General features: G+C 46.1%; 1 protein-coding gene across 4 annotated transcripts in view; it reads left to right on the top strand.

Annotated features, from left to right (window-relative positions):
• Window positions 1–4,644: 4,644 nt before the first annotated feature.
• The window catches only part of STARD10 (StAR related lipid transfer domain containing 10), a 325,536-nt gene continuing 304,911 nt past the window's right edge, over window positions 4,645–25,269 (top strand). Inside the window, exon 1 of one of the 4 annotated variants that reach the window (XM_086933785.1) lies at window positions 4,645–5,671. In XM_086933785.1, coding sequence (XP_086789911.1) covers window positions 5,513–5,671 — 159 coding nt within the window. In that variant the 5' untranslated portion in view covers window positions 4,645–5,512. The remainder of the gene's footprint in view (window positions 5,672–25,269) is intronic. The other 3 variants (XM_086933786.1, XM_086933787.1, XM_086933784.1) reach the window with 3 other exon arrangements.

Below are 25,269 nucleotides of genomic sequence, written 5' to 3' on the forward strand. Positions count from 1 at the left end.
ACCTCTCTACCGCCCTCACTCTACTACTCTACCGCCCTCACTCTACCACTCTACTGCCCTCACTCTACCACTCTACCACCCTCACTTTACCACTCTACCGCCCTCACTCTACCGCTCTACCGCCCTCACTCTACCGCCCTCACTCTACCGCCCTCACTCTACAGCCCTCACTCTACCGCCCTCACTCTACCACTCTACTGCCCTCACTCTACCACTCTACCGACCTCACTCTACCGCCCTCAATCTACCGCCCTAACTTTACCACTCCACCGCCCTCACTCTACTGCACTCACTCTACCATCCTCACTCTACCCCTTTACTGCTCTACCGCCCTCACTCTACCACTTCACCATCCTCACTCTACCACTCTCACTCTACCACTCTACTGCCCTCACTCTACTACTCTACCGCCCTCACTCTACCACTCTACCGCCCTCACTCCATCACTCTACCACCCTCACTCTATCACTCTACTGCCCTCACTCTACCACTCTACTGTCCTTAATCTACCGCCCTCACTCTCTCTACCGCCCGCACTCTCTCTACCGCCCTCAGTCACTCTATCGCCCTCACTCACTCTATCGCCCTCCCTCACTCTATCTATTGCCCTCCCTCACTCTATCTACTGCCCTCCCTCTACTGCCCTCACTCTACCACTCTACTGCCCTTACTCTACCGCCCTCACTCTCTCTACCGCCCTCACTCTCTCTATCGCCCTCACTCTCTCTATCGCCCTCACTCTCTCTACCTCCCTCACTCACTCTATCGCCCTCACTCACTCCATCGCCCTCACTCACTCTTTCGCCCTCCCTCACTCTATCGCCCTCACTCACTCTTTCGCCCTCCCTCACTCTATCGCCCTCCCTCTCTCTATCTATTGCCCACCCTCACTCGATCACCATCCCTCACTCTATCTATCGCCCTCCCTCACTCTATCTATCGCCCCCCCTCACTCTATCTATCGCCCCCCCTCACTCTATCGCCTCCCTCACTCTATCTATCTATCGCCCTCCCTCACTCTATCTATCTATCGCCCTCCCTCTATCGCCCTCCCTCTATCTATATATCGCACTCACTCTATCGCATCACCACAGCATCACTCAGCACCACCACAGCATCACTCAGGGGCACAACAACATCACTATGCGCTACCACAGCATCACTGAACACCACAGCATCACTCGTCGCCACCACAACATCACTCAGCGCCACCACAGCATCAATCTGTGCAACCATTCAACAACTGGTTCAAATGTGTTCTCTCAATGTTTCAAGCTTTATTACAAATGTCACTAAAAGATGTTAATATTTCACTTCTGTTCTTGGATTTTCGTCACAATAAAATACACTGAACATAATCTTCACAAAAGTTATTTACAAAAGTTTAAGCTATTGCCATTATAAATTACAAAAACTTTTATTTAAGTATTAATTATTTAAAAAAATTAAAAGCCATTGTTATTTGTAATATCAATACATCAAAGTCACGTAAATACAACACATATTGCATTACAAATGTTATAGGTGTCACATTTGCGAAAGTTAAAACTATTGGAATTGTAAATGACAAAGCTATTAATTTAGCTATTTTCAAAACCAACACATAAATACAAAATTTGTCATTTACAATACCAATAGCTCAAACGTTCCTAATGCGAGACCTGTTGCATTGCAAATGCTTGTTTTAAGTTTGAAGAGACTTTATCATATTTTACAGGATGTTTGTTGTATGATTTACATGGCAAGCATCTTCATGGCTCGGTTCGTGCACTGGCTCTCAGAGCCAAGCCAGGATCCGGGCTCGGCTCTGGCTTGGCTCGCCCTGTGAATATGTTGACTCGCCCACCGCCGTTGTAGTGCCTCGTAGGGAGAGGGGTGTACCCTGTCCAAAATGTACAAACGGATTAGCTCTGGCTGCCAAGATCTTTCTGCAGGCAAGCCCTGCAGCCACACTACAATAAACATGTCTTATAAAAGTTATTATCCTGCAGTTGGTGAAGAATGCAACCCACTCACTTTACTGAACAGGGTGAAAAACATGTACTAGAAAAGAGGCACAAAATCATCAATCTTCCTGCTTAAAAAAATAGAAATTAGTGTCTTTGGCAGACTATTGGGGAACTAGATATTGAGCATTGCGGTAAAAAAAAATTGAATTAAGTGATCCCGCCAGCAGAGATATTAATAAGAGGTTCCAGAATTATCACAGAAACGACTCTGTTAGTAAATGCGTTTATTGCTACAATCTCAACTTTGTCTCTGCACAGAAAACTGTGTGACCCTGGGCAAAACACATTAACTCCCTATGCACAAATTTTTGTTGGCCGGGTCCTAGTGTGTTTCTGCTCCTGTCTTGTGTGTCCAAAGCAGGTGGTGTGAGCACCTCACACTGTCCTGATGTTGTCTCTGAAATCTTGCACTTGTAGTCTGACAGGCATCATAGGAGAAGCAAGACTACAAACTGCCTGCAAAAAAAGGTAAAACCAAGACACGTGAGTTACTCAAACGTTAAGCGGTACAACTTGAAACCTCTGCTTCACTTCAAAGGTCTTCTAGACCTTGAAACAGTTTTTAATTTGTAAAAAAAAGAAGTGCCAGGGCAGGGCGGCTCTAGGCTCATGGCGGCCCTGGGCAGGGAGCAAAAGTAGAGGGCCCCAGAAGAGGGGGTCTGGGCGGAGCGCGGAGGCCAGTGAAGAGGGGGGGTGAGGGTGTTTGAAAGTGGAACAGAGCCGGAGGCTGCCAAATCCCTGCCAGGGCCCACCCCGCAAATATGTATTGATCCTCAGAGGATGATTATATTAAAATATATATTGGCGTGGTGGCCCCTGGGTTTTGGTGGCCCTGTGCAGGTGCCCAGCTTGCACATGCCTAAGGCCGCCCCTGGCCAGGGCTCTCGTCAGAAGGGCCACTGCAGGTTGCACCTCACATTGCCCTGCTATGCTGCCAACGACAGTAACAACACAACTTCTAACCAGCACACTCCTACAAGTGTGACAATTCGGACTAATTCAGGCCCCAAAGCTAAAAGGACTGCTTGGGCGGTAGGTAATAGTCATCATTTTTAATGTTTATTGAATTAATAATTGCCTTTTGTTGTGGCCATCTCCAAATTAGCCAGACAGCGCCACCTGGTGGCTGCTGCCACAAGCGAGGGTGTTGAGAGTTAAGTGCCAGTGCCGAGCACCGGAAACAACCTGCTCAAATTAAGCACTGCCTTGAAAATACCCTTACATTAGTAGCAGAGGTGGCAATGTACACTGGAGCGGCGAATACGATGATGTCCACAAGGTTTATGAATTTGATCAAAACAGTTCTCATATATTTTATTTTATAAACAGCGGTTCCTGAACTGTTGAGTTGCTGCAGGTAAAAAAGGGAGAAGAAAGATCTCCTCTCCCATGAGGTGAGAGAAAAGAGAGACAACTAAAAGTGGAGGAGAGACAACTAAAGGTGGAGGAGTGACAGCTAAAGATGGGGGAGTGACATCTAAAGATGGGGGAGTGACATCTAAAGATGGGGGAGTGACATCTAAAGGTGGGGGAGTGACAGCTAAAGATGGGGGAGTGACATCTAAAGGTGGGGGAGGGACAGCTAAAGGAGAGACAGCTATGGAAGAAACAAGCCTTTGCTCTAGGCTAGGGTGTCTGAAAGAAATGTAAATGTGTGCAGTTGGTTTAATGGCAAACCTGAAGGCTGCTTGGGAGCCAGTGTAGGTTTTAATTGCTTGATAGAAACTGGAATTCGCCTTTTTAAAGGAAACCTATAAAAAACATTTGCAGTAGGCACACTCAGTGCATTAATAAAAATGTTTGAACTCACTCTAAACATTTAAACAAAATCTCTTTTCACTTTTTGCCACAGCCTTTGTGCAACTTATCTTATAATGTGTGCCACACATGTTTCAAACTAATGACTCACATACTCGGCTGTGCTTTCCGTCACGCGCTTGGACTTTTTAGCACTATAAATGCACGTCACTATTTAGCCAGGGCACCGACCAGGATTCAGATCAGTGACCGTTCCGGTCCTCCCATATATATATATTAGAAGTGATGCATTAACCCATCGAGCTTTCTTACCAGAAACATGCATTTCCCACAGATTCTTTTAAGTTCCTTGTATTTTTCATTTGTGGTGTGTGCATTGTGTTTTAGATGTAGTTACCTTTTGGTCAGAGCTTAATAAAATCTTTACAGAATATTTAGTTCATTTAACCACTTCTCTCACCCCGCCCGCACTCGCTGGCCACGCCCCCACAGTTCCCATACTTTCCTTTATGCACCTCGACCGCTGGCAGCAAGTGATTCCTGCCATGTCAGACGCCTTCAAACGTTTCTGACTTTTTACACAACACAATGCGTAGTGGGATCTTTACAGTGTTAAAAGCGGAACTACATGTCCCAGAATGCAACGTACTGTCTGTTGGCTAGACAGCCCACTGCCCAGGGGTGGCGCTGAGTGTCACCCGTGGCAGAGGGCCACTTGGCAGCTATTCCAATATTTGCTCCACAGGTTCCTTCTAATTTGCCTCGGAATGCCGCCCCGTCGAGTGGCTCAGAGCCGAGGGTCTCTCTCTAGGACCTGCCGGAACGCCCTCCTCCCGGGTGTGTGTGTGTAAGAGCCTGCATGGGAGTGTTTCTGGTCTGACAGACAGGTTCACCTCTGTGTGCATCGCCGCCCTCCGCTCTGCATCCTGGAAAACAGATGAAACGCTGCCCTCCTGCTGCCAGCAGGCTCAGACGCACGGCTCCCGGCTGCACCTGCCGCCAGCACACACCCTGTGCTCTGGGGAAGAGAGGACGGGAAGCGGGTGGCACAGGGGAAGCGCACGATCTTCCCTAGCAGCAGCCCCGGGCGCCTCCATCACTTGATGCTGCTGAGAGCCACCTGTGGGCTGCATCGAGGGCCCGGAGAGCTGCCCGGGCGCGGGGGGCGCAGCCTCCTGGACCACAGCGGGTGAGAGAGAGAGAGGACGGAGCTCAGTTGTTGGAGCCCTGCCTGGCAAGCACGGAGGGTCGGATTCACCCCTGGCAGGGAGGTGCCAGGCTGCGGGCAGCTGCCGCCGAAGGCTCCGTCTAGCCTGGGGAGGAAGCAGCAGGTGCCGGCGTCCTCGGGGGTCCACCTTCACCCCATCTTTTGCAGTCAGACCAAAGGAAGCAATTTGTGAGCCCACCCTCTGCACGGGATTTGGGGGGACTCATCCATGCTTTAAAGGGCTTGTTTATGGAGCTTCAAAATCTGATGATCTCAGCCCCCAGCTGCAGTTGACTTTACTTTTATTCCGCTCGTTCCTGTAAAAAAAAAATAATCATCGGTTACAAAAAAAAAACTAAAAAAACAAGGTGCGCAGGGCTTCTTACTTGCGCATTTTGGTAAAAGACAAGGGCCACAGAGGCCCTTGTGTCCGGGAGGGCCAGGTTTGTGACTCTCCATTTGAAAGCTTTCGGCTGCCCCTTGACTCCCGTCTACATTCTTTGGCGCAGCCGCGTCGTGTGACCCTCTGCATCTCAGGATGACCCGGGAAAGCGTGCAGATCCCCGATGACCGGGACTTCAGCAACTTCCGGACGGAGTGTCACTCGGAGGAGGGCTGGACCCAGACCTACCACAAGGGGGGGATCACGGTGTGGATTCAGATCCTGGAGGAGGAACGGGCCCTGCACAAGATCAAGGTAAGTGCCGGGGTGAGCCGGGATCTGGAGCCACGGTGTGTGCGGCAGGGCCGAGGCGCGCTCTTTTTTCTCCACTTCCATCTCCATGTCTTTCAATATTCACTGTTCTTTAATTCTTCCAGACTCTATTTCTCTTTCCATATTATATCTTTTTAATCTTTTCTTTCCTGCTCTCTTGCTTCCGCTCTTTCCTTTTTTACACAGTTTTTCTTTCCTTCTATCTTTCCAAGTTTTCTTTCCTACTTTCTTTCATTGTTCTAAATGGCCCATAATGCAAACTCTTATTCTAAGCATCACAGGTTGTGTCCCATGACATGGGCAACTTGGCAGTACCCACTCCCACCCGGAGCGCCTCTGTGGGGACCCCCCACCCACCCCCCACCCCCATACCTGAATTGGGAAAGGTGAGAAATTCCAACATACAAATTCTACCCCCCACCCCATTGGTCCCCACAATTGGTGCAGCCGGAAGCAGGGCCGCCCTATTGCATGTGCCAGCCGGGCCCGTGGCGCAGACCCTCAGCTGGGTGCCGGAGTTCCCTTCATCAGTCGCCAAATGATGACTTAGGTCAAAAGAAAAGTGTGAAAAGGGCGTTAAATTTGTTTTCGCTCAGGGCGCTCTCTGATCAAAGGCCGGCTCAGGGCGAAAGAGGGTGTGTCTGCCATGTGGCCTATATGTCATGCCCAGGACACGCTCGAGCCAGGCCACTTGTGCGTGCGACAGGTCACGTATGCGTAAACAGCGTACAGGTGCGTCCCTGCTTCCTTCCAATAGTAGGCACACCCATGAACGTGTATGGCTACTGACCAGGGCAATGCAAGGCGAACTAGGAGTTGTAGTTTAACATTCTCGCGCGCCTACAAATCCCAGCATGCACTTCAAGCTGTCATAAAACCATGATTGGCTAGGAGCGTTGACACGGCCCAGTTGATTGTCCAAGTTAAGAGGGAGAGTTGCATTTGAGGATGACGTGTTGCTTTGAAGTTAAACAACATATGTCTACATTTGCTTTCTTTTCCAGTTCTGGAGGTGCCCATGAAGGGCGTGAATAGTTACTCTAGTATTCTTTTTCCAGTGCACACTGGGTTGCCATTCATTAAGGTTCTCAGCTGACTTGTCACCGAGGACAGGCTGCTCTCTTCTGGCCTTCTATTTTATTTATTTATTTATTTATGTATTTATTTATTTCATGCGTTTTTATATAGCGCAGACTTTACCCGAAGGTGTCAAAGCGCTTCACTATAGGAATAGTAATTATACATGAGGAGAAAATTACAAGTGAGCGTGTTACAAAAGCAAACGTTAAGTTACATGAGGCAATAGTGACAATTGTGAGCAACCAAAATACAAGAGGAGCAAACGATACATTACAAGAGGAAAAAGTGACGTGTGTGTGCATGTTACAAAAGACTACACAATACAAGTAGAGGTTTAATACTGCAATAAATGGCAGACACTCAAAATACAAGAACAAACGTTAAGTTACATGAGGCAATGGTGGCAATTGTGCATGTATCAAAAGCAAACAAAATACAAGAGGTAGCAAACGATACATTACAAGAGGAAAAGTGACGTGTGTGTACATGTTACAAAAGAGTACACAATACAAGTAGAGGTATAAAACTGCAATAAATGGCAGACACTCAAACACAAGAACAAACGTTATGTAACATGAGGCAATGGTGGCAATTGTGCATGTATCAAAAGCAAACAAAATACAAGAGGTAGCAAACGATACGTTACAAGAGGAAAAGTGACGTGTGCATGTGATGAAAGAGTACAAAAAACAGGTAGAAGTATAATACTGCAATAAATGGCAGACACTCAAACCACAAGACCACACTTGGAAGGCACTTCTATAGTCATGGAGAATAGAATTTCCTATAACGGAAGGACTTCCTTCAGATTATAGAGAGGGCGTGAATTAAATTTGTTTGAAGGAGGAGAACTTTGAGGTCAGTTTTGAAGGACCGGGAAGAGGTGGTGGTCCGGAGCTGAGGCGGAAGTGAGTTCCAGATTCTCACCGTGTTGCCTGAAAAGGATTGGGCCATCGATCTTTCCTTCTTGAAAGTGGGAGGTTCAAGAAATACATTTCGTGATGGTCTAGACTCGAGCCTCCAGAGAGTTTGTTTATTCGCCAGGTAGCGAGGAGAGGAGGAGTGCAAGGCTTTGTGGGTGATGGCAGGAGGTCTTGTAGATAGATCTTGCCTCAATGGGAAGCCAACGGAGGGTGGATAAAATGGGTGTGATGTGGTCGCTTCTTTTGGCCCCATATATGAAACTAGCTGTTGAATGGAGAACAGATTTAAGGGGGGACAGGTGGGATTTGGGGAGGCCAGTAAGAAGAGAATTGCAGTAGGCCAGTCTGGAGAGAACCAGCGATAGGACCAGGGTTTTAAGGTCTTGCTCCGGGAAGAAGCGACGAATCCCCCAAAGAAGGTGCAGTTGGTATGGAGCAGACTTTGCAATGAAATTGATGTGGGAGAGTAGATTGAGTTTTTTGTCGAGTATGACACCAGGGGATCCTACAACTGTTTCTATTGGAGCAGGCTCAAGGCTGATTTGCATATGGGTGTGTCTAATCTGAGGTGGCATGGTGGAAAAAATGAACAGTGGTCTGGAAAGCATTACCCACCTCACCTTTTGTGTGTTTGCTTTTCTTTTGCAAAACATAGTTTTCAGGTGGGTTAGTTCGAATGGATCCACTGACGTGTAAACAGGACTTCAACCCCCAGAATGCATAAGGTTGTTAAACGAAAATCGTGGACTGGAGCCTTGGCAAATAGAGTCACCTGGTAACCTCTCAGTCTATGTTGGCATCACACTGGCTATTAACCTCTGGCTTTCGTTTAGAAAATTCATTAGTTCTTAGTATAGTCTTTGTTTGCAGCAATGGAATCACTTGAATTAACACACTATAGTATAATTATTTGCAAAAGAAAAGTTCAGGATTAAACAAAAGTGGGATCCATTGGGCCTTGAGCCAAGTGGAGACCCTAGACGGGGGCTCACAGTATGGGTCAGTCAGATTGTTATCCCTGAGGGATGTGACGGTGCTTCTGCAAATTATGTTAGACCTGATTTTACTTCATACATGTCTGAGCCTGTAAAACTGCCCAGTGCTTAATTTGAGCCAGTGGTTTCCGGTGCTCAGCACTGGCACTTCATTGTTAACACCGGGTCTTACACAGCGCCACCATGTGGCAGGCTTTTATATCTGATTTTGTGAGGAGCACAGCAGTGGTTCAATATATATTAAAATCACTAATAATTGCCACCCAAAGCTATAGGAGTAGCTTGGGCGGCATGTGTTAGTCATTATTAATGCATATTTAAATCCTGAATTGTCACACTTGTATGAGTGTGATGGTTAGGTGTGTTCATACGGTCATCAGCGGCGCTAGTGGGGGCAATGGGAGATGCAGGCCCTTTATTTTTTTTTTTTTACAAATTAAGTACTGGAACCACCCTTTGTCTAATGACTTTTTTTTTCACCTGATTAGAGCAGGTGTAAAGGTCCCTGGATACAGACAATAATAATTTCGGGTCCCACATGTCCCTCTTCATGGTGGAGTCTGTAACTCGCTTGGCCAGATTCTAATCTGGCTGTGGTGGCGGCTCCTTTGAAGGCACAGAGACGTCCGCCCTGCCGTGGATACGGCAGCGGGTAGTCCGCCAGGGGAGTGGACGTTATTACCAGCTGCCCGCGCAACTCTAAATCGGGCTCATAGTATCCAATGGCGTGAAATAGCATGGGGGAGGGGCTAATGAACTTACTCATGAGGGCAGGTGTCTTGTGAGTTGGTGCATGCTTGTTTGTTTGTCAACCTCAAGGCAGTTCATCTTTTTATCGGGTATTTGATTTTTAGAATGAACCTACCTGCAAGGAACCAGTGGCACGCTAATTACCCGCGGACTCCTGTGATTTAGGTGTTCCCCCCACTTCCTCAGTCATTCTGTTTTTTGGACTCCACCACAGAATCTTCTGTTTCTCAACCTGCACCTCTTGAGGCATGGTATGATCCTGCTGTAATAAAAATGTTCTCTGTGTCACTCCACTGTTCCCTGCAGTTGGGTGCAGGGAGATCTCTGTGCCTTCAAAGGAGCCTGCAGGAATAATTTACTAAATGTCCGTCAAGTTTCATGCAGCTGCTCAGCAAACTTTTTTTTTTTTTTTTTTTTTTTTTTACAATAAGAAACTCCCAAAGTGGGAGTGTGTGTTTGTAAAACCAAATACTAATTACCCTGACACACTCACATTTTTCTCCCAGGGCATGGGGGGGTCATTATTAATTTTTTCTGCTCCACAATGGCAGACCTTCCCTGCTGGTCCTGAACAGAAAAAAGTATAAAAGATTGATCCCTCTAAAGAGGGCAGGCAGTCTGATGTGCATACACCAACAGACCCAAGTCCTTCGGGCAGCTGCAGTAAGGTTTCTGCCAACAGAGCCCGCTGGCAAAAGACACACAATTGATGGACGGAATGCAGAACAAATCAAAACATTCACCCCAGTCAAGAGATCTGGGTTAAATCCATCGTTCTTTTGCTCACCATGCCACTCCAGTTTAGACCTGGCCATATGCAAATCAGTCTTGACCCTGTTCTTGATGGGAACAGTCCAGACCAAACTGCCAAGCCAGGTCCTCCCTGGACCGGAAACAAGCATCCTACGACTGGTTTCGGGGTATCAACCCTCTTCAGCCAGGATAGCTTGATTCCAGTGGCACAGTGAGCCAGCTGGGGCAACACCAACTATAACTTGATGGTCCGCCCGCCCAACTCTAAATAAAGCGCGTGCCCCGTCAATCTGGCTGACGTTTGTGGCAGAGTACCCTGTCTTCCAAACTGTAAATAACTTGCATGGCCACAACGTTGTTACACACAAATCACTGCATCAGACACTCAACTTTGCGAATTGTGTCATCAGAAACTGTAAACTGTACATGACACAGTTTCTAAAACATGTGCCCAACTCCCCAATCTTCTGCTAGCCGTTATGAAAGCTCATCCTATACAACACTCCATCATCAGCTAAACTTGAAGGACCTAAAGAATTTTAGCTACTTTTCGGAATATTTCCATCCTGCTCTTTGACATCCTTAGCAACCAAAAAGTCCACCCTCCCAACGCCCGCCATCCAGCCCTGCAAACCGCGCTTGACGCACCACATTTTTTAGTTGTGCTCACTGTGGAAACTGGTTTCTAAGTCGCAGATTTGCACCCCCTGAATCTCGCTGACTAAGCTCTCCCCTGAGTGTATTACACACATACACATATATATTTATATATATATTTTTTTTTGGGGGGGGGGGGGGGGGGGCTTGACATCTAGCAGGCCTTCGAGCCACGCTCTTTTTTTTGGCTTGTATCCCTTTAACAGTGTCTGGTAGCAGTTGCCGCCAGTCACAAGCCGCGCAGTCTCATAGGTGACGCAAAGTATTTTAGCGGGTGACAGTGAAGGGCTTTATTCGCTGCGCGCTCCAGCCTGAACGTCACTCCGCTCGGTTGAGAGCTAATGTACCTCGCGTTCTGACGGGGACTGTCTGCCAGTGCGAATCCATCAGCTACACTAGAGCCACCAGGATTTGTTTTCTGCTGAATGTTTTATGTGCTTGTGGGCTTTGAGCTTTGACACTGGGTGCATGAAATGTTGGCAGTGCTTAATTTGTGCCAGTGTTTACAGGTTTTGGGTATGAATGAATGAATGAACAGGCATTTGTAACTCCAAGGAGTGTCCTGGCGCTCTGCACCTCTACCCACACATAGAAGGCATCAGCACTTATCTTTAGGGGTTGGGACCTATTTTTTACCATCAGACGAGGACTCAGCGGAAGAAAGAGAAAGGCAGAAATGGGAGCAAGGAGGTGGAAGAGAAGGATAGGAAAATAGGGACAAAGTGAGCACGCAGGGATGAAAATCAACCTGCAAGAGTGAGCTAAAGAGGCAATGAGTGCATGCTGGTGGAAGAACGAGTCATGAGGTGGAATCAAGACTAGATAAACTTCATATTCGACAGCACCGTGGGAGGACTCCTTAAAAACACTTAGGACCTTGGCACTTTTATACTTTTACAAATTAAGCACTGCCTAGATTAGTTGGCTGCAGTCAACTACCTTTGTAGGTAATCCATGCAACTGGCAGCCTCCTAATCTCCCAGAGTAGAACCAAAGATTTGCTGCTAGATGCATCAACGTTTGATTTTCCGAGTCCTTAATTGCGAAGTTTAAGGATTCGCATTTAGGGACTCGCAAAATCAGATGCATGTAGGATTTGCTAAAATATTAGCAATTCCTAAATATTCCTTATCTGCGATTCACAGAGTGCGATTTGCAAATAAGGAATGCCATCTCATTGATTTCTATGGGCCAAGAGGCCCATAGGAATGAATGGGGAGGAATTCTCACTTTGCGATTAGCAATTAGCTAATAGCAATTTGAGAATGCAATATCAAGGGTGACGGGTGTCCAAAGGACACCCTGTTGCACCCCTTAAATTGACCTGGATTCTGGTATTGCGCACACACATGTCCGAGGGACATTTGTGTGTGTAACATACAACTTTGAAAGATGCACTTTAGTGCATTTTTCACAGTTTTCGCTATTTACCATGAAGTTTGATTTCACGGTAAATAGCGATCCCTATCAGCGAAATTGCTAGCTATTTTATGCATTACATTTAAGGAATCTCAATTTGAGATTCCTTAAATGCAATCGCAAATAGCATCCCAAATGCATAAATACCGGTCGCAGAGGGGCAGATTTTGAATCTGCCCCTTTGCTAACGGTATTTCGCTTGATGCTGTGGATCTTTTTCCTAAAACTTAGATCCCATTTAATTGGGATCTATAGGCCAGTCGCTAGTTGAGCTACTGGAAAAGGCTGTACAATAATAAATCCGATATTTATAAGGCACGAACAATAACTCAAGGCGCTGTGGGCGGGTGTCAAGGCGCTGTGGGCCGTCGGGAAGATTAAGCGAGCTATTGCCCAGAGTCACATGGTGCTGGGCTAACCTGCCGCCTGAGCCGGGTATCGAACCGTGAGCCCCTGTGCTCTGGAGCCAGCCCCCCTGGCCGCTGCGCCACACCTTCCACAATAGAAACAGAACAACGCACAACATCAGAAACATAACCTGAATCAACAGATGGGAAGCGCTTAGGGTCAAAAAAGTTGCGTAATGCCTGTAATAGGCTCTGAAGATGCCCGAGGGCGCGTCCGTGTTCAGAGAGTTGGACTCTAACTTTCAAGGCCGGTTACAACAGATGTTGGGTTTAATATTTTTTTAAGTTCTCCTTTACTGTCTAGTCTCAGTCTATGCACTATTGGCAGAGTGTTCTGCATTTTAACTCCCGCCCCTTTCAGCATGACCCCCCCCCCCCCCCCCTCCCCCCCATCTGCTAATCTGTTTCTGGATGCTGATAACTTTTGCTCTTTGTTGGAGGGGAGGTTTCTAGCTGGTGGATGGTGACAAAAGATCTGTGAGGTATTAAGAGGTGAGGGGGAGGGGGGTGGCCCCTTACTGTTTTCCAGACGAACTAAATCCCACTGCATGGAATACTGCATGGGATATGTTGTCCTGAAACAAAACAAAGCGAACAGGCGAGTGTTTTATGCTGTTAGGATTAGCAAAATCGTTTGATGAACGACGAGCTAGTCTGTGCTTCTTATGCCCAGTTTTGAGCACTGTGAAGGTGGGAGTGTCTTAGTTGGGGGGCTGGAGGGGTGTACGCTCGAGAAAGCATAGTCCATGCCTATGTTTTTGCTTCCTCCATCTATGGCCTGGCAGCCAAAGAAGGCGTGTGTGTAAAGCCCGCCACAGGATGCATCTGGCCTTCTATCTATTTCCAGTCAGTTTCCAGATGTTAGTATTGCAGTGAGGCAGCCACATTGTCCTGTCTAGTCGGGCATAGAGTGGAGGGCCTCTTTTAATGGTGAGAGCGAATCCGACTTTCATTTGAAAGGTGGGGGGACCCAGGCAGAGGCCAAGAAATTCAATGCAAATTCGCTAACCAAGCAGCTGGTAGTAATTGTTCGGGTTCACACAAGCCTTATCAAATGTACTGCGCGCACTTATTTGGGAAGCCAATGCAGATGTGCATGGATCAGGCATAAACGGTGCATAACATGCACAGATGTGCTAAGTGTATATCATCACGCTGTCGAAGAATTCCTCCCATGGGAGCTCTGCCCTGTGCCTCTGCCTGGCAGAGGTTTCCATGATTGATGGACCTGAATTGCCTCAAACTCAGTGCAGGAAAAACCAGAGGTTTTGACCCTGGGCAATCCGTCGAACATCTGGTCTACTGCATGGTGGCCTGAAGAGCTGGGCTCAGTCCCCCATCCTAAACCTAAGGCCAAGAATGTCGGCTTTTGGGTGGATGAAAAACTGTCTTTGACAGTCAAATCTCTGCAGTTGCTGGAAAATGCTTCGGCCTGCTCAAAATGCTGAGGAATATTTTGTGTTTCCTACTAGAGTCGGCTGGAAAGACAAACGTGCAGGCCTTGATTATGTCGAGGCGTGACTACCGCAATGTTTTACATTGTGGAGTTACACAGGGTAGGATGAAGAGACTCCAGAGAGTGCAGAACACGGCGGCCCGGCTCCTACTGAATCTGCTGAGGTGCGTCCATAGAGGCTGCACTCGAGCAGCTTCATTGGCTGCCAGCGAGGCAGAGATCCTCATTTAAAGCCATGAGTTATTGCTACAAAGCTCTGAATAATTATATCAAACAAAAAGGCTCAGGGGGAAAGGAAAGTTATTAAACCATTGGAAGAGTATCCAATATGATAGTCAGAGAAGCCCAATAGTATCAAAATTGTACATTTATTTATTTTACCGATTGAAAAAGTTTAGTTTTTGTCTAAAAACTAAACTTTTTCAATTGGTAAAATAAATAAATGTACAATTTTGATACTATTGGGCTTCTCTGACTATCATATTGGATACTCTTCCAATGTTTAATAATTTTCCTTTACCCCTGAGCCTTTTTGTTTGATATAATTAGCATTTGTCCCGGGTTCGGGATTTGTGGACAGCCCCTGTGGTTGTTAATCAACAAAGCTCTGAATAACAAAGGCTCAGGTTACTTGAAATCATTAGTTAGACCTTACCTACCACAGAGGAACTTAAGGTCAGCAGGAGAATTGTTGGTTATTGTTCCTAGAGTTAGTAAATTGCGCATGGGTGATAGCTCATTTTGCTACCTAGCGCCAAAACTGTGGAATGCGCGTCTCCAACAGTTCGGCAGGCCCAGTCGTAATGCCTTTCTAGGAAAAATCTTAAAACCTGTTTTTTCACATCGGGAAGTAATGGTGCTTAAAACTGTAGGGGGGGCTGGTGGATACCTGGGTCTCGTGGCTGAGTGGACCAATGTATCCACTTTAGGGGCTTGTTTTCCACCTCAAGGTCACAGGCTACTTTTTTGTAGAATGCTTTAAAACAATTTGATGGCTCCTTAAACAGACTTTTGAACTTTAGGTTTCACCAGTGCTTTAAGCCCTGCACCACCATCCATTAAGAGCCCCTCTTCAAAATCTTATGTTCTAAATGGGCTATCGCCCCTGCCCTGATGGAGGTTCCTACTAAATGGAGGAAGCCGCAACATGTTGAGGCATCTTCAGGCACCATTGTGCAAAAGTCATCTGTTTACTTGATAAAAATCGGAGATCTAGCGATGGACATCATTATTTATTTTTCCAGTACACATTGTAATAGATTCTTTTTTTTAAATCAGTGTTTTGAGGATTTTTTTATTGTTTCCATTGGTATCAGTGGTTGAATGTGCTAGGATACATATATCTTGTACTAAAATAATATTTGGAGGCATGATTTGAGTTGATTTGTAGACGAGTTGTCCCAACACCTTCAAGCCCGCTAGTACATTTAATTCATTGGAAAACTACAAAGAATATCCACCCCTTTGCACTTGTTGAAGCCAGCATCTAGTGGTACTTTGCGACTGTGTCACCAAGCAACTATGTGCTGGAAGTTTTTGCGTGCAGAACATATGCATCAAAATAGCAAAAGGCTCAACATAATTATTTTATTTGTTTGACAACCTAATAAGAAACATAGAAGATTGAAATATGCTAATAGGACGAAAACTTTGAAGAGCATAGGTGTGTCCACCTTAAGTACAGGAGGGTGGATCCATGCCAGATTTTCAGGTTTACAGCTTATTATGAAAATTACTTCCGTGTAGATTCACTGTTTGTAAATGTATAATTTCTGGATGCCCTTAAATCTGCCATATTCTAAACCTGGTTTAGGAGTATTTTGCCCAAATAGGATAATGGGACCAGACTTGAAGAGACTCTCACTAGAGGAGAGGTGGGTGCGGGCAGGTGCTGGGAGTGGGTAGCATTGGAAAGAGAGGGGCTATACTGAGGGCGAGGCAGGTGTAGGTAGACATTGGTAAAAGCTAAACTGCAATTACAGGACGCGAGTTTGGGCGGAATACATGGGTGGACGGTGTACACTTGCTATTTTTACAGGGTGGACACCACCCTCTCCGCCAAAAATTTGGAAGGCTGTGTAAGGATCACACATATGGAACTAACAAAGCTTGAGAACCGTTTCTCACCAGTGCTTAATTTGAGCTAGTGGTTTCCGGTGCTCGGCACCGGCACTTAATTGCCAACACTGGTGCTTATGACAGCATGCCACAAGGTGGCGCTATCTGGCAAATTTTGAGATAACCACAACATCAGTTAATTAATAATTAAAAATACTATTATCTGCCACCCAAGCCATTCTTATAGCTTTGGGGGCCTGAAATAGTCCGAATTGTCACACTTGTAGAAGTGCGATGGTTAGTAGTTGTGTTACTATTATTGACAACATGGTGGGGAAATGTGTGGTGCAAGCTGCTGTAGCCTCCTGGTGTGAGCACTGGCACCTGTGTTTTTTTTTTTTAATACAAATTAAGCACTGGGGCATGCCCAGTGCTGGAAGAAAGTAGATAAAGTAGTCTGCTCTACGATTCTCCCAGAATGCAACACACTTTTTGTTTCAAAACCTCTACGCCTGCCTTAGCTCACCTGTGCCTTGCATTCCATTGGAGCTGGAGCGCATGCGGCACAATGACGGAAAGAGAAACAAAGAAACACAAAAGAGATTACAGGTGGAGAGGAGTCGGCTGTATTCAGGTATTCATCCCAGCTCTTGGTAAGTACTAGTGCCCCAGCCCGACTTCACTCTATCCCACTGCAAAAGCAGGGGCCTAGCTTCAGGGGTGGGGGGTATTTGGGGTGTCAAAGTCAAAGAATCTTACTTAGCACACAAATCACCGTTTAGTCATGGCGCTTGCGGAAGATTCCACATCCTAGGGTCGTACCTGATTTTATTTAGAACAGCCATGTTTTCAATTCTCTGCGAAAGTGCTGGTTATCTGAGATGGACGAAAGATAGAGCGGTAGCTTATTCCAGAGGTAAGGGGCAAGATGTGAAAAAGAACGGCCTCCATTTCGCACAGTGCGAACTCGTAGAAGGGTGAGAAGTTTAGAGCTGGACCACAAGATTCTGATGGGCTGATATCTTTTAAGTTTTTTTTCTAAATAGCCAGGACCAGTGCCATTGATACTTCTATGTGTTGGGCACAAGATTTTAAAATGCCCTCTTTTCGTAATTGGAAGCCAATGAAGGAGTTTTAGATTAGGGCATGAAGGCGACCTTGGAGGTAGATCTAAATTCAGTCTGGCCGAAGTATTCTTCAGAATCTGCAGTTTAGAGAAGAGGTCTTCATTTATGGAGGCCAGTAAAGCATTTCCATAGTCCATGCGGCTTACAATTAGGCCCTGCACCAGTGGCTTCCGGATTTCAATTGGTAGCCACTTGAAGATTTTACGTAACTTCCGCAGGATGCTATAACAGGTGCCCAATACAAGTTTGACATGGGCTTTCATGGAAAGCTTGTTGTGGATTGTAATTCCAATGTTGCAGACGGTTTGTTTTGGAAACGGGCATGGACCCAGTGCCTGAGGCCACCAACTACTCGACCAATACTCTTCTGCCCTGCTGATCCGAATGATCTCGGTTTTACTGTTATTTAGTTGTAGTTTGTTTTGGCCCATCCAGCTGTCAATGTGGGTCATACAGTTTTTAAACCGGATCATTGTATCTGTGGGGTCAGGACCGAAGGTAATCAGCACCTGGGTATCGTCTGCATACGATACTGCCTCGAACCCATAAGACCTGATTATCCTGGCCAATGGGGTTACATAAAGGTTAAAAAGTATAGGACTCGAAATAGACCCCTGAGGAACTCCAATGCATACTGGTCTGCTGCACGCTGTCAAAGAGCCTAGATGCACAGTGGTGGAGCGGTCCTTTAGATAGTTTTTAAACTAGTCCAGGGCCTTCCCTCGGACCCCCATCTCCCAGAGCCGCTGTAACAAAATGTTATGGGAGATGGTGTTGAAAGCGGCTGACGGGTCTAAGGGAACCAGTATAGCTGATTCTCTTTTATCCAGTGCCAGCCTGATGTTATCAACCATTTCAACTACTCCCGTTTCGGTGCTGTGCGCCGATCGAAACCCTGATTGTGAGGAATCGAGGAGCCCATGGCTTTCCAAATGACTGGTAAGTTGTTTATTTACCAGGGCTTCAAGCGCTTTCCCGAAATATGGCAGCAGCGAAATAGGGCGGTAGTTGCCTGGTTCACTGGCATCTAAGGTAGGTTTCTTTAGAATGGGTCTGACTTGCGCTGCCTTCCAGCTTCCTGGTACCACTGCTTGGTCCAGGGACATGTTAAAAAATCTCTCTTAATGTCATTATCAACCGAGGTGCTAGTTGCCTAAAGATGCGGGGGGTAAGGGGGTCAGCTGGGGAACAAGATTTACTCTTGACAATGACTTCTGATACCTGTTCACAGGTCACAGTTTTAAAATTAGTCAGCAGGGGTACCGATGATTGGCTCTTCATAACTGGGTACAGGTCAGTGTTATTTTTTTGAGGGAAGGATCTATAAATAGCGTTCACTTTTTCATCAAAAAAGAAAGATATTCTGTCAACCCAGTCTTGTGTAGGAACAACGGTAGGTTGATTAGCTTCAGGAGTTGTAAACTCTTTCAAAATTTTGTATAGCTCTTTACTGGAGTTTGCTGCATTGTCAATCCTCTCTGTTAAATACAACTTTTTGGCCTGTTTGATATTATTTAAATATGAACGGTGGCTATCTTTATATTTAGTTCGATCAGTAGAAGTTTTAGTTATCCTCCAGAGACGTTCAGCCGCTCTATTGGACAGTTTCTCAGCTTTTAATGCTGATGTAAACCAAGGAGATGGTTTACTTTTAATCTTAACCCTTGACATAGGCGCTACTATGTTCAGGGTAGATGTTATAGCATGTTCAAAAGCCGTAGTAGCTTGATCTATGTTATCCGTATGAGGTAAGGCTTCAATATTGAATTGGGTAGAAAAGGATGCAAGGGTGACTTTACGCCAGGGTCTGATTACAGCACTATTTTTTATCTCGGCTGACTATTGGAGCATCCATAAGAAATCTGAAATGTATCACATAATGATCCGACCAGAGAAGCTGTAAAGGTTCTCCAACTGCAAACTTAGTTGAGTTTGTAAACAAAAGGTCCAAAGTGTGACCGGCCTGATGGGTGGGACCTCTACCGGTTGCTCCAGCCCTAATGTCTGTAATGATGTTATAAGTTGGTCAGTGTCTGGGTCCTGTGATAGGTCTACATGATAGTTAAAACCACCAAAAAGAATGAAATTATTTGCTCCAAGAACATAGGGCGTAATAAGTTCCTCAAAAAAATTTGCAAAATTGGCTTTATGTCCTGGGGGTCTGTACACTAAGGCCCCTGTCCATATTGTGGATGTCTGGGTCATGATTTTAAAGATTCAAATGTCTGCTTTGTCTGAGTTCCAGGAGTCTAAAGTAATACATCCCAATTTGCCAATGGTAGCCACTGCTAGTCCCCCACCTCTCCCGATTGCTCTGTCCAACCTAGTAAGCTTATATGGTGATGGAAAGGCAGTCGTTATGTCAGGAGATGCCTGATCATGGAGCCATGTTTCAGTTATGAAACTCACGTCTGGTTTCTCCTGATCTAAGAGGCTCCATAGTTCCAGAGCATGTTTAGGGATTGAGTGGGCATTAAGATAGATGGCCTGCAGTTGATGAGGAGCGTCGGGTGGGCCCCTTTTCCCTTTATGGCTGGGGAGAGATGCCACAGGTAATGTCATCACTGGAGGAACAGTAGACTCCTCATTACATGGTAGGTTCATAGATTTTTAAGATGTGGGAGGGCTTATTTAAAGATCTTAGCTCTGCGCTGGAATAATGTAAGATAGACATTATTAAGACTGGCCTTCATGTTCCTCATCTGTTACCTTATAGTCAAAGAAGCAGGGTTCCTGGCGGCTGGCGGCAGTCTGTCGCGGACGCTGCCTTTTAAAAAGCTGAGGGTAGGGCATTGCGACTAGACCGCCGACCGCCTCACGAGCCCCAGTCAAACCGGAAAGGAGGAACCAAGAATGCCCGAAGTCCTTCCGCAACAAATGGCACAAGCCCGGCGGACCGGGGACTGGGCGCAGATGGAGGCGGGAGAGGAAGTGATTAAAAAACACCTACACAGAACAGTTGTACTAAATATTGGTGGAATATCCAGTAACACACAATAGATCAAGCGCCATCGCGCTAAAACGATATTAAATGAAATGCCGGCGCAAAAATAATATATTAAAAACATAAGCTGTTAAAAACAATGTCCGACCAGGAAATTCACCTGGATGGCATCAAGTGGTCAAAATCTGCTGGGTGTTACAGGGTGTTTGGGGGGTTAAACCCACTAATGTATTTTTTTCATAAATAATTGGGTACATGTGCTTTCAGTCGGAACCGGGGGCGGGGGGGGGGTCTGTCGGATTTCACCATGACTTTTTACATACACACACAAAAACACGCACACACCAACACGCTCTGTTTTGAAAGTCCTCGAAAATGTTGGTTATTTTACAAAATATCGACTTTTCTCTTTCTTAGTAGTCCTACAAATCTGCATTCCTCTCCCTTTTTAGTGCTTCTCGCATCCACCTTGCTTGTTGTGTAATGTAGTGTAATGATATATGCAGCGTGATTGGTGGGAAATCTGATGCTCACCCCACCCCTGAGTCTCATTGGACAGGCTACGCCCCTTTGCAAAAATAATTACTGCATCTTATCTTTAGAGTAAATGCTGCCCCTGTGATGCAGCATCTGCCTGGCATGTGGCCTAATTTCAGGGAAATGTTTCTGACTCCTAGGACTGGGCCCAAGGGTACCATTACAATCACTCAGGCCCCAGCCTTGCTTTCAAGCACTAGCTTCTTTAGAAGTGGGCGTCTAAACAAATTAGCAGGGAGAGCCCATGCATGAGCTGAGCCATGGAACTGGCATGTAATTATTACAACAAAATATGTGACTCTCTTTACAATTCAAAAATGTATTTAGTTGAAATGCAGACATTTTCCCCCATAGTTTTTTTAGATTACTTTACTGTATTGACCGGACTTTATTAAAAGTGATAGCTTAAATTGAGTGTGAATTTCGAAACCTTCATGCCCTCCAACCCTAACAACAATGCTAGTAATGAGCTGAGAGGCAAGTCAATTGTCATGCGCACTCTATTTGTGGCCTAGATTCTTATTGCATATGGAACAACCTTGTGGTCTATTAGGCCAAACACAAGAGAAAGATTTGCCTACGATCACACAATTTGTTCAAGCGGGGATGTCAGAATGGATTCTAGGTTTTCTCCTTTGCCATTGTGTAATTCTACCACCATATAGACATCTCTTTATTTCTTCTATTTTACACTAAAGGTTAATGTGTTGTCTTTAATTCATGGTGCAGGAGGCTTGAGCGTGGCTGACAAGCAGAAGCCACATTCAAGTTAACTGCCATGAGTACTTTACATGTGGCCTAGATTTTACTAAACATGGAGCAACATTATAGTCCACTCAAATAAGAGAGATATTTGACTAGGATCACACAATTTAGTCAAGTTAGGAAGCTGAGCTTGCTCACAGGTTTCTGCTTTCACATTGTGCAACTCTTTCTTTAGACTGGCTTCTTCTTACCTCTCCTGTTTTACATCAATGGGTAATGCTTTGTATTTAATTCTTGCCACATGAGGTTGGAGCATGGGTGGCAGGCAGAAGCCACAAGAACATCAATTATCATATGCATCCTACATGTTTTGAGCAAGGCTCCGGAACCTAAGGAGGAGGTTAAGAACTTGGGGTGTGGATGGACTCTTCTCTTAGTTTTCGCTTCCACACCAAAAAAGTGGCAGGTACATGCTTCGGCCTCCTGCGAGGTCTTAAACCTCTTTTGAAGTTTTTTGATCCTTCAACTCGTCAGCTGATAGTCCAGTCGACTATTCTTTCTCGTCTGGACTAAGCTAGTTCCTTGTTATTGGGGGCTAATCAATCTGAGATTATCCTGATGCAGCGTATTCAAAATGAGGCGGCCAGAGCCTTGTTAGGGCTTCCTCGGTTCTGTCCCATCGCTGATACCATCCGGAAACTTCATTGGCTCCCTAAGGCGGAGCGAATTCAATTTAAGACTTTATGTCTTCCTTTTTAAGATTCTGAAACTTGCCACTCCTAATCTGATCTGCAATTTTCTGACCCCATATGTGTTCTTTGGGGCAGCATCTGGTCACTGTTCCACGGGTGAAGAGTTGTCGAGCGGGAGGACGTTCCTTCAGCTATCTGGCAGCCAAATTATGGAACTACTTGAGGGTTCATATATGTGGATTGGAGGGGCTATTGGATTTTAGGAAAGCTATCAAAACATACCTTTTTCCTTCACAATAGTCATTTGGTCTTGTTATGTTAGAGTGTTCTGCTGTAGGAATCGGTTCTGTTCAGGGCCGGACTGAGACCAGCAACCAGCCCTGGCAGGTTGCTTCTCCACCGGCCCTGGTAACAGGAGGGGAGGGGGTTGTTACCCGCAAATCACTGCTACAGCTTTTCTTACAGAGGGCCGATTTCGCAGCGCTGCTACAAAATCGGCACTCTGTAAGAAAAGCGCCCCCCTGCTGCCACAAAACCGGCCCCCACCCCTCCAACCCACTGGGGAAATGCCCGGTGCCCGCAAATGCCAGTCCGGCCCTGGTTCTGTTTCTCTGTTGTTGAAAGCACCGGGACGCCCCTTTGCTGGGCAGCTGTGGGCTATATAAGCTCGTATAACATAACATAACATGTGGCCTAGATTCTCATTATATATGGAGTAACATTAGTCTATTAAATCACACAAAAGTATTATCGGTCTAGGATCACCACTCATAGCTCAGCCCCTGGTCAGCTTTGACTTATTCCTGTATGTTTGTGAAAGAGAATAGACTGAAGTATGTTCACATGTACACTGTCAACCTGAACCGATGAGCTCATGTTTGGTCAGTTCCACAGATTAATGCACATTTAATGGCCAACTTGTAGAAATCACATGCTCGTGTCTTCCCTCATCCATGCTGTAACTGTGTATTTTCCCCCTCAAATAAGGGCTGTTTTGCATAATCCTGCTTGCTCCTCCATGACCCAAATATTTCAGTTTTTGTGCAGAAGAATCTAAATCTGCCACACCACAACAATAATGCTTTCTGAACACTTGAAAGTATCTGCTTTATTTACCAGCTTCCAAACACAACATTTTGAAGAGCTGTTTTTCTTGAAAGGAAGACAGGTTGCTTTTTTTTGTATAGCTCTGAAAATTCTGGAGCACAGGATATAGGCACACCGAGTAGTTGTGCTGTTATGATGCTCGTAGGTCTGGCAGGCTGATGTAATTCAGAGTTATGTATGAAAATAAATATGTGTGCTTCCAAAGGCCTTATTCCTTCAGTATGAAGTAACAGTGACTAGTCAAGTCCATAGGTCAGTGTCACGGTAAACAAGTAGGCCTTCTTCTTGGCACCATGTTGGAAGTGTAACATGTCTAGAATGTGCAACGTTCTTATTAGCGAGTGTAACTAATGTAGATTCTGATGACTGGCCGTAGTTTGTGGTATTACTCACTGTTCGTAGATCTCCACACTAGTGTAGATTTTCTATACAAACTAGACGTAATTCATTGTGAAGGCTGATTTCTTTAAGTTGCAAATTAGGACTAGAATTGCTTGTGCCCTTTTCTTGTGAGAACTTTATCACCATGTTCTTCTTCTTCTTGACACTAGGCGGCTTACACTTATTATTATAGGAGCTGATAACACCTACTATGAAATTACGGTCTATTCTTTGTGTGAGTGTTGTGGTGGTACTGATTCCAGGGTGAGTTGTGGGCGGAAATGACCCCTCACCTTTTTAGGTCTCGCCTGTCGATGCGCATGCGCATCGAGCAAGCAAGACTATGGGGGCTTATCCACTCTTTATCCAACTTGCAAGGAATCGTGGCGATTCCTTGCAGTGCCCGTGACTTTTAAGCTCAATGCGCATGCGCATTGAGCTTAAAAGCGCGTGCACATCAGTTCCCTCAGCCGCACTAGGCCCCCGCTCCGCCCCCTCCCCTGCCCGCCGTGTCGCATTTCTCCTCCCCCCTCCCCTTATCTGCCTTCCCTCCGTCTGTTCCCTCTCCCTGCTCCGCCCCCTCCCCTGCCCGCCGTGTCGCATTTCTCCTCCCCCCTCCCCTTATCAGCCTTCGCTCCATCTGTTCCCTCTCCCCGCTCCGCCCCCTCCCCTGCCCTAAGCTACCATGTTTGCCACCTGCCTAACATCAACATTTACGATCTTGTTGCAGTCAGTCACTCTTTCCGAATCACAGACCTGAATCAGTGCCTCTTTCCTCCCTGCCACATTAAGTATACATGTGCCCTGTTTTGCTCTCTCTGCCGTGACTTCTCTACAACGCCTCCCCAACCTCTGCTGCAACTCTGCCTCCTGTTCCAAATTGGCACACTTTTCTATCCGACGTATGTCTTCGCTATTTCTAAATCCCTAGCTCTCCTGTACCTCACTTACCCTCCGTTTACTCAATCGGTTAGCGATAACATCCTACGCATTAACTTTCCGGATCCAGGCGGAATGTTCCTGCATGTAAGCCTTACCTGAAAACTTCCAAATGAAGGTCACAAACATCCGGGCGTCTCTACTTTAAGTCCATTTCTATTAAACTTCAATTTCCAAAACAAGAGAAGATTATCGGAAAACTGGTGTTAAACAGATTGACAGGATGATAGGCGGAGCTTGGAGAGTCTTTGTGGCTGTATTTTCCAGTTTACCCTACCATTGGTTAGAAAACACATAACCAGCCCCAAAAAAGGTGGGCCAGCCAACCTTTCTGCAGCGGAAGAGGTCTCTCTCTAGCTGCCCCGGAACTGACCCTTGATTATCAGGAAAGAACGACCCAGCCGCACAGGGCCGGCGCACGCTGAGGTCTGCGCTGCCACGCACCACTTCCTGACGAATGGCCCTGTGGACTCTGGCATGCGGGAGGGCATTGGGCGTTCTTGTATAGAGGTCGATTAACTCACCGCAGCGAGGCCTCCTGTAGTGCACTGGGAGCTGCTGGCTTCCCGGTGCTTCTCTCGTTCCCTCGCTGACATGGTAGCTGGGGCAATAATCCCGTAAACTCCCAAAGCGTCAGTGATAGAGTGTCT

Source organism: Lissotriton vulgaris, chromosome 8 (assembly GCF_964263255.1).
Source record: "Lissotriton vulgaris chromosome 8, aLisVul1.2, whole genome shotgun sequence".
Taxonomy (NCBI): Eukaryota; Metazoa; Chordata; class Amphibia; order Caudata; family Salamandridae; genus Lissotriton; species Lissotriton vulgaris.